This window comes from Hyla sarda, chromosome 6 (genome assembly GCF_029499605.1).
Source record: "Hyla sarda isolate aHylSar1 chromosome 6, aHylSar1.hap1, whole genome shotgun sequence".
Classification (NCBI taxonomy): Eukaryota; Metazoa; Chordata; class Amphibia; order Anura; family Hylidae; genus Hyla; species Hyla sarda.
In genome coordinates this window covers 240,365,302-240,378,187 of record NC_079194.1, presented here as the reverse complement: position 1 = coordinate 240,378,187, position 12,886 = coordinate 240,365,302, and the positions used below count along the sequence as shown (strand labels likewise).

At 42.6% G+C, this 12,886-nt stretch overlaps 1 protein-coding gene and 1 pseudogene across 2 annotated transcripts in view; one reads left to right on the top strand and one right to left on the bottom strand.

The window, feature by feature from the left end:
* FADS1 (fatty acid desaturase 1) overlaps positions 1-10,058 on the bottom strand; it is a 48,498-nt gene extending 38,440 nt beyond the window's left edge. The window contains exons 1-4 of one of the 2 annotated variants that reach the window (XM_056526794.1): positions 9,897-10,058; positions 9,537-9,751; positions 1,910-2,020; positions 1,633-1,830 (exon numbers count right to left, since the gene is read on the bottom strand). In XM_056526794.1, coding sequence (XP_056382769.1) covers positions 1,633-1,830; positions 1,910-2,020; positions 9,537-9,725 — 498 coding nt within the window. In that variant the 5' untranslated portion in view covers positions 9,726-9,751; positions 9,897-10,058. Of the gene's footprint in view, positions 1-1,632; positions 1,831-1,909; positions 2,021-9,536 lie in introns of both variants that reach the window. The other variant, XM_056526793.1, reaches the window with a different exon arrangement.
* Positions 10,059-11,973: 1,915 nt separating this feature from the next.
* LOC130277970 (U2 spliceosomal RNA) lies at positions 11,974-12,130 on the top strand (annotated as a pseudogene).
* The last annotated feature ends 756 nt before the right edge of the window (positions 12,131-12,886 follow it).

The window sequence follows — 12,886 nt, the reverse complement described above, 5'->3', positions numbered from 1 at the left end:
GGAGCAGGATCTTATGAGGAGTGGGCCAAGATACCTGCAGTCTGGAGAAGACACCTTCACACCTGAGACAGCTGGAGCAGGATCTTATGAGGAGTGGGCCAAGATTCCTGCAGTCTGGAGAAGACACCTTCACACCTGAGACATCTGGAGCAGGATCTTATGAGGAATGGGCCAAGATACCTGCATTCTGGAGAAGACACCTTCACACCTGAGACAGCTGGAGCAGTATCTTATGAGGAGTGGGCCAAGATACCTGCAGTCTGGAGAAGACACCTTCACACCTGAGACAGCTGGAGCAGGATCTTATGAGGAGTGGGCCAAGATACCTTCAGTCTGGAGGAGACACCTTCACACCTGAGACATATGGAGCAGTATCTTATGAGGAGTGGGGCAAGACACCTACAGTCTGGAGAAGACACCTTTACACCTGAGACAGCTGGAGAAGGATCTTATGAGGAGTTAGCCAAGATACCTGCAGTCTGGAGAAGACACCTTCACACCTGAGACAGCTGGATTAGTATATTATGAGGAGTGGGCCAAGATACCTTCAGTCTGGAGGAGACGCCTTCACACCTGAGACTTATGGAGCAGTATCTTATGAGGAGTGGGCCAAGATACCTGCAGTCTGGAGAAGACACCTTCACACCTGAGACATATGGAGCAGTATTTTATGAGGAGTGGGCCAAGATACCTACAGTCTGGAGAAGACACCTTCACACCTGAGACATCTGGAGCAGGATCTTATGAGGAGTGGGCCAAGATACCTGCAGTCTGGAGAAGACACCTTCACACCTGAGACATCTGGAGCAGGATCTTATGAGGAGTGGGCCAAGATACCTGCAGTTTGGAGAAGACACCTTCACACCTAAAACATCTAAAGCAGGATCTTATGAGGAGTGGGCCAAGATACCTGGAGACAAGTGCAGAAGTCTCAGATCGCAGTGACTGCCCCAAAAGGTTGTGCAACAAAATCTAACTTTTAGGGGCCATCATTTCTGTCCAAACCAGTTTTTTTATTCTGTTTTTTGAAATGCTTCTGTTAACCCACAATTCCAAAGCAATGGCTGATTTTTAATGGCTAATGTTCAGTACATTTTTACTCATTATTACTTTGTCAGTTGTTTTTTTGTTATTCCAGGGAGTATTGTTAGGTTTTCTGTCTTTAACAGAAGGGTACAAACAATTTTGTCTGTGTAATACATGTGACCAAAATCTAAAGGGGCCTTCCAACCACAGACACATTTCAGTTTACAATGTAAAAAAGGGGCAAGCTGTCTCGGCACTAAAGAGGTGTAATTTGGGGTGTGACTTGGAACAGCAGGTATAATCAAGGTAGTCAGTATGGAGGTGCTCCCGTATTGAAACCAAAACTGATATAGCAGGTATGTAGAAAGAACGTAGCACTCACCTGGTGACCGGTGCAAACTTGGAGGCTTTATTTCATAGTAAGGTGCAGAACATCAGGACAGACAAAACTAACACACTCAGGAAGAGCATGCGGAGCGATGGCTCCATTTCGCGGCAATTACCGCTTGATAACGCTTAACAAGCGTGATCAAGCGGTAATTGCCGCGAAACGGAGCCCTCGCTCCTCAGTCTACAATGTGCTGTATTACCTGGTCTTTGACCTACCTGGACCGTGCCAAGAAGTAAAACTGTGATGAGATATGGAATAAGAGACGCCCCAAAATAATAAAGATTCAGCCAGGCGAGGACATCTATGAACAGGATGTGCAGGAGTACGCCAAAGAAAAATAACTTATTGGGTTTGAGGAGACCCATCTGCTCCACGGTGGAGCGCAGGGCCCGGAAATCTTCTACTAGAGCAGCCTACGGGAGAGAGAAAACACCAGCAATTATGGGTAAAGAAGGGGTAATTACAGGGCACGGAATCATGTGGGAGACTTACATTCTTTTTGGGCTCCACACAAGGCTGCCCGGGCGCCAACTCCCCGATCAGAAGACACTTCATGTGCTTCTGTACCAACTCCTTATCAATGTGGAATGCAGTGAACGCATCCTAGGCAGGAGACAGACAGAAATGTTTAGATCCTACACAAATACACAGATAAAACTCATATTTTATTATCCATGCCGCCGTTTTATGCCCATGCGAAAATGGCCTTAAAGGGGCAATGAATTTAAAATCTATCTTATCTCTATTTGCTGTGCATGTTTCCTGTTATTGTCAATTTCAGGCCTGAGAGATAGTGACTATAGCAGTGTTTCCAACCAGGGTGCCTCCAGCTGTTGCAAAACTACAACTCCCAGCATGCTCAGACAGCCTTTGGCTGGTCATGCTAGGAATTATAGTTTTGCAACACCTGGAGGCATGCCGGTTGGGAAACACTGGTCTATAATATTCTAAAATGGGTTTAATGTCTGCCACTTTTGACCCTACCATACCACATGTATAACTACCATCCTTATTGTGGTATATAGATATCATATAGTGAAGTCTCCTTCATGAGACCACATCTATAAGCTAAAAGGGAGAGCTACAGATATAGGCCCCCACCTTTTCTATGCCATTTATAATACTGGTATCTATATGTATACACTGCTCAAAAAAATAGGGAACACTTAAACAACACAATGTAACTGCAAGTCAATGACACTTCTGTGAAATCACACTGTCCACTCAGGAAGCAACACTGATTGACAATCAATTTCACATGCTGTTGTGCAAATGGAACAGACAACAGTTGGAAATTATAGGCAATTAGCAAGACACCCTCAATAAAGGCGTGGTCCTGCAGGTGGTGACCACAGACCACTTCTCAGTTCCTATGCTTCCTGTCTGATGTTTTGGTCACTCTAGTGGTAGCATGAGACGGAGTCTACAACCCACACAAGTGGCTCAGGTAGTGCAGCTCATCCAGGATGGCACATCAATGCGAGCTGTGGCAAGAAGGTTTGCTGTTTCTGTTAGCGTAGTCTCCAGAGCATGGAGGCGCTACCAGGAGACAGGCCAGTACAACAGGAGACGTGGTGGAGGCCGTAGGAGGGCAACAACCCAGCAGCAGGACAACTACCTCTGTCTATGTGCAAGGAGGAGCAGGAGGAGCACTGCCAGAGCCCTGCAAAATGACCTCCAGCAGGCCACAAATGTGCATGTGTCCACTCAAACGGTCAGAAACAGACTACATGAGGGTGGTATGAGAGCCCGACGTCCACAGGTGGGGGGTTGTGCTTACAGCCCAACACCGTGCAGGATGTTTGGCATTTGCCAGAGAACACCAAGATTGGCAAATTTGCCACTGGCGCCCTGTGCACTTCACAGATGAAAGCAGGTTCACACTAAGCACATGTGACAGACATGACAGAGTCTGGAGACGCCTTAGAGAATGTTCTGCTGCCTGAAACATCCTCCAGCATGACCGGTTTGGCGGTGGGTCAGTAATGGTGTGGGGCGGCATTTCTTTGGGGGGCTGCACAGCCCTCCATGTGCTTGCCAGAGGTAGCCTGACTGCCATTAGGTACCGAGATGAGATCCTCAGACCCCTTGTGAGACCATATGCTGGTGCGGTTGGCCCTGGGTTCCTCCTAATGTAAGACAATGCTAGACCTCATGTGGCTGGAGTGTGTCAGCAGTTCCTGCAAGAGGAAGGCATTGATGCTATGGAGTGGTCCGCCCATTCCCCAGACCTGAATCCGATTGAGCACATCTGGGACATCATGTCTCATGTCACCACCAATGCCACATTGCACCAAAGACTGTCCAGGAGTCCGCCAACTCATCAGGAGAAGGCATTGTAGGGAGGTCATAGAGGCACGTGGAGGCCACACACACTACTGAGCCTCATTTTGACTTGTTTTAAGGACATTACATCAAAGTTGGTTCAGCCTGTATCCAGACATCCATGGGTTGATAAATTTGATTTCCATTGATAATTTTTGTGTGATTTTGTTGTCAGCGCATTCGACTATGTAAAGAGGAAAGTATTTCATACGATTAGTTCATTCATTCAGATCTAGGATGTGTGATCTTAGTGTTCCCTTTATTTTTTTGAGCAGTGTAGAAGAAGGTCCCTAGGCCCCCTTAGACACACACACATATATATATATATATATATATATATATAACATGCAACATCAATTTCTATTGTATTTAGTATGAAGTTAAAGTACAATATGGCCTCATGGACTTTTTTGGGCATTGTATAACGCTTAATCTGTCATAGGGCATGTACAGAGCCACATATTAGCCTTTAGGGAGGGAGTTGTCCTTTACCACATATTACATAAAGTACTGCTTTATATTTGGACACAAAGAATATTTAGTCATATTTTTTATTGTTCTTTGGGTTTTTGCGCTCCAGGCAGTATGTTTCCTCCCTAGCAGCATTCTTCTCCAGCACAGCAGAGGTTAAGCGGTCACAGAACGCAGGCCCCACCTCTGGGGGATACAGAGGAGAAGCTGATGGCAGAAGGGAGTGGGCTGAGCAGACAGTGGAGCCACAGCGCTGCACCAATCCTGAGCATGGATACTACAGCCACCTGACACTGTGCACAATGTACTAGCTAGGCTTAGTGTACGCACAGGATATGGGGCAGAAAGGGGTTAATACAGGGCAGCCTCTGTATAGAGCAGGGGGAACGGAAACATCCTAATACAGGGCTATGAATATAACAAATACTGTACACATGTCATACGGATAGATGGAAACAGTCACTACAGGAAATCATTACAAACTACTCATTCATAGGTAGAAAGATTAAGCAAAATGATCTCGATGATCTGCAGGGTAAATGACATTATATTCCTAAAAATAAGAAAACACAGGAGAGAACTGCCCGGGGCAACCAATCAAAGTCTAGCTTTCATTGTTTTAGTGAACAGGTTTGTTGCTATGGGCAACAGCTTATCTTTATACATGAGGAGCAGTTTGTGCACTTATTTCCCACAGGAGCTATCTACCTATTACTACCTATAAACTATTCATTTATTCATCTATTGGATTGTATCTATCCACCTACTATTCATTTCACATCTGTGTATCTATCTATATATTTTGCTATCCTATACTGTCTATTTATCTATGACATATCTATCTATCTCATATCTATCTATCTATCTATCTATCTATCTATCTCATATCTATCTATATATCTCCTATCTATCTCATATCTATCTATCTATCTCATATCTATCTATCTATCTCATATCTATCTATCTACCTCATATCTATCTATCTATCTATCTATCTCATATCTATCTATCTCATATCTATCTATCTCATATCTATCTACCTCATATCTATCTATCTATCTATCTCATATCTATCTACCTCATATCTATCTATCTATCTATCTATCTCATATCTATCTATCTCATATCTATCTATCTATCTCATATCTATCTATATATCTCCTATCTATCTCATATCTATCAATCTATCTCATATCTATCTATCTATCTCCTATCTATCTATCTCATATCTATCAATCTATCTCATATCTATCTCATATCTATCTATCTCCTATATATCTATCTATCTATCTCATATCTATCAATCTATCTCATATCTATCTCATATCTATCTATCTCCTATATATCTATCTATCTATCTCATATCTATCAATCTATCTCATATCTATCTATCTATCTATCTCATATCTATCTATCTATCTATCTCATATCTATCTACCTCATATCTATCTATCTCATATCTATCTATATATCTCCTATCTATCTATCTCATATCTATCTATCTATCTCATATCTATCAATCTATCTCATATCTATCTATCTATCTATCTCCTATCTATCTATCTCATATCTATCAATCTATCTCATATCTATCTATCTATCTATCTCATATCTATCTCATATCTATCTATCTATCTCATATCTATCTACCTCATATCTATCTATCTATCTATCTAAAGGAGAAATTGAAGCAGCACAACCCAAAAAATGAGGTGATGATGGGTGCCAGCAGGTCGTTGTCCCAGGTTACGGGTCAGGTGTGAATAACCAAACAGAAAAAATCTGCAGCACTCCAAGACAAGGTGCAAAAATGGTGGATTTACTGTATTAGTCTGTCAGGCTAATAAATCCACCATTTTTGCACCTTATCTTGGAGTGCTGCAGATTTTTTCTGTTTGGTTATCTATCTATCTCACATCTATCTATCTTATATTTATATATCCATCTCACATCTTTCTATAAATCTAATATCTATCTATCTACCTACCGTATATATCTATCTCATATCTATCTTATATCTACCTTTAAACCATCTTTCTAATATTTATCTATCTCATATCCATCTATATATCTCATATCTTATCTATCTATTATCTATCTATCTATCATCTATCTATCTCATATCTTATCTATCTATTATCTATCTATCTATCATATATCTATCGCATATCTATCTATCTATCTTATATCTAGCTATCTCATATCTATCTATCTTATATCTAGCTATCTCTCATATCTATCTCATATCTATCTCATATCTATCTATCTCATATCTATCTATCTATCTCTCATATCTATCTCATATCTATCTATCTCATATCTATCTATCTATCTCATATCTATCTCATATCTATCGCATATCTATCTATCTCATATCTATCTATCACATATCTATCTATCTCATATCTATCTATCGCATATCTATCTATCTATCTATCTCATATCTATCTATCTATCTCATATCTATCGCATATCTATCTATCTCATATCTATCTATCACATATCTATCTATCTCATATCTATCTATCGCATATCTATCTATCTATCTCATATCTATCTATCTATCTCATATCTATCTATCTATCTCATATCTATCTCATATCTATCGCATATCTATCTATCTCATATCTATCTATCACATATCTATCTATCTCATATCTATCTATCGCATATCTATCTATCTCATATCTATCTATCTCATATCTACCTTTAAACAACCTTTCTAATATCTATTTAGTATCTATCTCATATATATGTATCTATCCATCTATCTATCTATCTAATATCTATCTATCTATCTATCTATCTATCTATATATATATATATATATATATATCTATCTGTAAACAAGAAGAACACTGAAGCTGCACTTGTCTCTATGGTGACTACTGTCAGGTCCATTACGTTATATGTCATTTAAACACAATGGGGGAGATTTATCAAAACCTGTGCAGAGGAAAACTTGCCCAGTTGCCCATAGCAACCAATCAGCTTGCTTCTTTTATTTTCATGAAGGCCTGTGAAAAATGAAAGAAGCGATCTGATTGGTTGCTATGGGCAACTGGACAACTTTTCCTCTGCACAGGTTTTGATAAATCTCCCCCATTGTTTCCATCATCCTCGCCCTGATTTTCTGTCACTATATTGTTCTACAGCAGGGTTTTTAAAGGGGACAAAACTTAAAGACAAAAGACTATAGTAATACGCAATATATTTTATTTATTTCAAGGATCCAGATACTATGACTGCACTTCACTTATTTACTACCAGTCATACCTGGAGTATATATTTAAACACAAATGTATATATATATATATATATATATATATATTCCAGGTATGACTGTTAGTAGATCAGTGAAGTGCAGTCAGAGTATCTGGATCCTTGAAATAAATAAAATATATCCATTCTCAGTGATAATCTCTTCCAGTGTTTCCCAACCAGTGCACCTCTAGCTGTTGCAAAACCACAACTTCCAGCATGCTGCGCGTTGTAGTTTTGCAACAGCTGGAGGCACCTTTGTTGGGCTACACTGATATATTCCCACTGATCCAACAACTGTTCTCTGCACTAAAGAAGAATGCAGGGGCCCAGAGGGCTAGATCAGGGTAGTAACTAATACCAGCGATCAGCTATTTTAGGTAATGTGATTGGGTATTCATACTCCATTTATTCAGAAGACAAGGGACCTTCAGTCTTGTGACCCAAATGGGGTCCCAGCAGCCCTTCCCCCTAATAAATAAATGGGGATAATCCCTTTAAGATGGAAGAAACTGATAGGATCCAGCAACAAAAAAATATATGGGCACAGGGAGGCTGCCCACTGATGTCTGCTATTGGGGAAAACACTGTCAGATCCTCGGGGGTGTGACCTTATGCTCATAGGCTCCAATGCAAAATCTGTAACAAATTCCTCATTGGCTCATTGGCTCCCTCACAGATATGGGCAAAGGTGTGACCACTACCTCTGCACCCCCCTATAACAGTTATTTTCAATCTGTGGACCTCCAGCTGTTGCAAAACTACAACTCCCCGCATACCCGGACAGCCAACGGCTGTCCGGGCATGCTGGGAGTTGTAGTTTTGCAATTACTGGGAGCCCACAGGTTGTAGATCACTGCCTTATAACTACAGCCCTGCCATTCCTTAAAGGGGAACTCCGGTGGAAAACTTTTTTTTTTTTTTTTAATCAACTGGTGCCAGAAAGTTAAACAGATTTGTAAATAACTTCTATTAAAAAAATCTTAATCCTTCCAGTACTTATTAGCTGCTGAATACTACAGAGGAAATTATTTTCTTTTTGGAACACGGCGCTCTCTGCTGACATCATGACTACAGTGCTCTCTGCTGACACCTCTGTCCATTTTAAGAACTGTCCAGAATAGGAGAAAATCCCCATAGAAAACATATGTTGCTCTGGACAGTTCCTAAAATGGACAGAGATGTCAGCAGAGAGCACTGTGGTCATGATGTCAGCAGAGAGCTCTGTGTTCCAAAAAGAAAACCATTTCCTCTGTAGTATTCAGCAGCTAATATGCACTGGAAGGATTAAGATTTTTTTAAATAGAAGTCATTTACAAATCTGTTTAACTTTCTGGCACCAGTTGATTAAAAAAAAAAGTTTTCCACCGGAGTACCCCTTTAACCCCTTAAGGACATGCACCGTAAATGTAAGGGGTTAAGGAATGGCAGGGCTGTAGTTATAAGGCAGTGATCTCCAACCTGTGGGCTCCCAGTAATTGCAAAACTACAACTACAACTCCCAGCATGCCCAGACAGAAAAAAAGTTTTCCACCGGAGTACCCCTTTAATAAATTCAGTAGTGTCAGATGTTTCTGACATCTGCTTATCCTCGTAGATGTGTCTGGCAGCCCTTATCCTGCCATACTGTCTATGACAGTGTTTTCCAAACAGGGTGCCTCCAGCTGTGGCAAAACTACAATTCCCAGCATGCCCAGAGTTCAGCTGTCCGGGCACGCTGGGTATTGTAGTTTTGCCACAGCTGGAGGCACCCTGGTTGGGAAACACATTTCTATGGTAATAAAAATTTACGCTGGACCGAGATTCCTTTTTTTGGACATCAGAGCACCAAAGTGTGAATGAGATCTTAACGTTGCGACTACAACTCCCATCATCTGGGGCCTCCAGCTGAAGGTTTCTATGGCAGTGATCCCCAACCTGTGACTCTCCAGGTGACGCCTGTTGGGGCACGATGGGAGTTGTAGATTTGCAACAACTAAAGAGCCACAGGTTGGGGAACACTGATCTACAGGCACTTACTCCATGAGTGATGTGCCAATGAGGACCCTATGACAACACTTACGGTAGCGTCTTGGCCAGCATAGTGGCTGATGACTCTGGGTCCCCCGGGGTGTCGATAGCAGAACCTTGTGATGTCATAGACTTTGCGCTTGATGACCAGCCATCTCTCGTCACGTGTGCAGCGCTTCTGTACATCTTCCCAGGTATAGTACTTCAGTTCTCCTCCGGGACACGAGGAATTATCGGCCATGACTATGTCTATGCACCTTCTACCCCCTACAAGACACTGTATAATGATCAGACTCCACTACAAGTGCATTCATGTATACACTGCTCATACCCCAAAACCAGTCACATGACATGCTCCCAGACCCCATACACGTCACTGCATCCGCTCCCACTGTCTAGGAATCCCCCATACCGTATAAAGGCCCGTATACACGCCCCCAGCGGCCCCTACAGCCGTCAGTAACGCAGCTCTCCCGTCCCCCTGCCCGGCTATAGAGCTCTGAGCTTCAGCACCAGCACTTCTTGGACTGCGGCGGAGTGACACGCCCAGCTCGGCGTCTATTGGTTCCTGCATTAGCCTTTCAAAGTCCCTTTTTTTTCTAATACCCTCCCCCGTCTGTGATTGGCTAGATATGGATGACTGTTTTACCGCTCCAACCAATCCACATACAGGTAAGGACCCGATTATTCATGAAAACCCGTTATGTCAAATCTGAATGACTCAAACTTTATTAATACGGGCAATGACATGGAATTATGTGACCGGCAGGTGGCGGTGTGTCTCACCGTGCGTGATTACAGGGGGAGATTTATCAAAACCTTTCCAGAGGAAAAGTTGCCCAGTTGCCCATAGCAACCAGCCAGCTCGCTTCTTTCATTTTTAACAAGGCCTCTGCAAAATGAAAGCAGCAAGCTGATTGGTTGCTATGGGCAACTGGGTACTTTTTCTCTGGACAGGTTTTGATAAATCTCCCCCACATTGTAGAGAGTAACATCAAGTGTCTGCCTCAGCTCCAGGCTACAGGTTGTGGTACAGGTCACGGCTATGATTCAATATGTGATTGCTTTTCACAGTCAGAGTGCTTTCATAAATGGAGCTAGTCAGCTACCCCCATAAATGCAGCCAAAGTGCCCTGATAAATGAAGATAGTGTCTCCCCATAAAGGAAGCTAGTCAGACTGCCACCATAAATTAAGATATTTAGTATGCCACCATAAATTAAACGAATAGGAGTGTCCCCATAAATTGTACTAATGAGGGTGCCCCTATTAATTAAGCCAGTCAGAGTGCCCCTTTAAATGGAACTCATCAGAGTGCTCGCATTGTTAGTCAGAGTGCCCACATAAATGCAAGTCAGAGATCCCCATGAATTAAGATAGTCAGTGTTTCCCCATGAATCAGCATGCCCCCATGAATTGAACTATTTAGAGTGCCTCATTAATAGTATTTAGAGTGCCTCATTAATAGTATTTAGAGTGCCTCATTAATAGTATTTAGAGTGCCTCATTAATAGTATTTAGAGTGCCTCAGTAATAGTATTTAGAGTGCCTCATTAATAGTATTTAGAGTGCCTCATTAATAGTATTTAGAGTGCCTCATTAATAGTATGTAGAGTGCCTCATTAATAGAGCCAGTCAGTTTCCCCTACATTGATCTAATGAGGGTGCCCTTAATAAACAGCTAATCAGAGTGCCCCTATAAATGGAGCTAGCCAGAGTGACCCCATTATTAGAGTTGGTCATCGTGTCCCCCTAAATAGAACTACTCAAAGTGTCCCTATAAATGAAGGTAGTCATTGTACCACCTCCCCCCACAACCCCCCCATAAATGGAGCTGGTCAGAGTGCTTCTCTTAAGGAAGCTAGTCAGAGTGCCACTGTAAATTGAGAATGTCAAAGTGTGACAGATGAGAATGACACTGGAACTAATGGAACTAATCAGAATGTCCCAATAAATAGAGTTAGAATGCCCTATAAATGGAACTAGTCAGCGGTTTCCCATAAATGGGGCAAGTGAGAGTGATCCCATAAATGGAGCTAGTCAAAGCATCCCTATGAATGGAGCTAGTGAAAGTTCCCCCATAAATTAAAGTACCCACATAAATGAAGCTAGTCAGAATGCCCTCATAAGTTGGGTCCGAGTTCTCCTTAATTGGAAAAAGTCAGAGTGCCTGCATACATAGTGCCACATAATATGTAAACAAAAACAAAAAAAAAGTTTTTTTCTCCTTGGTCTATGCTGCCTTATGGTTACATATGAATTGCCAACCATCTCAGATCATTGTTGATCTCTGCAGGATTGTGGACTATGTAATATTTCTGGGGATCACAAGAACAGGCCAGTGGTCGGGCATGTGCACCACTTGTCCATGTAAAGTGATAGCAAAGTGCTGTGTGGTCAGATGTCTTTATTGGTGGAGCAGCAGTGCATGTGGCCAACCACCTTTGAATATAAATGAGAGACACAAGACCATTGTTCTTATGACCGGTTCTCGCTTCTCGGCGTTCTGGCTAAGATCAAGTGTATTATCTGTTCTTATCAGTTTCATGCCGGTGGCCAGACACGCCGGTGTGAGGCTGATGGGGATGGGTGCTGCATGGAGGGGGCAGGTGTACCGGGGCATTCCAGGGCTGGTGCAACAACACCAGCTCAACGGCTGCCCTGATGTGACCTGTTTCCTCCGGGTCTCGCCATGAGGTTGGGGGGTGTAGAGCCGAGGTACTTTTGTGCCTGGGGAGTGGTGACCCTGAGGTGCTGAAACTCACTGGGTGTTATAGCTCACTGAGTGAATGCACTGCACCATATACTCTTCACCTTTGGCACTCACCCTTGGTATCCCGGCCTTCTGGCTAGGATCAGGTACATTTTTATAGATCCGTCCAGATGACCGGGCTGTATATCTGCACTCATCCACTTATTTTTTTCTTTGTATGTCACTGTGCCACTTTTACGTGTTTGTTTGTACACAGGATTTGTCAGGATGCGGTAGCCCTTCTGGTTGTCCCTCCTGGTGGTCTAGGGGAGGTGTGTGTGACCATCAGGTTCCTCACCTCCCTGCAACCCCTGGGCATCCTGGCTTTGGTCGAGATGCCACCAGTATATGGCTCCTTGGCTGATACCCTGGTTAACGCCTAGGTTGAAGCCAGGTGCATTTGTGGCCCCTGATTAGCTTTTGCAAAAAGGGGCATCGAACCTGGATCCTTGCAGGTGCCTTTTGGCCCGGAGGTGAAGGGTAGGTTTGTTGGGGGCCTCTATCCTGTTGGAGAAGGAATTAGCAATAGACCGCATCCTTTGTGCACATTTTCTTTAGTGTGACACGTTTGCACTTTTTCTTGCACTTTGGGTGATAGAGAGCACTTGCCTCGGCTCTTAAAAAAAAAAAATTGTTCTTATGACCGGTGGG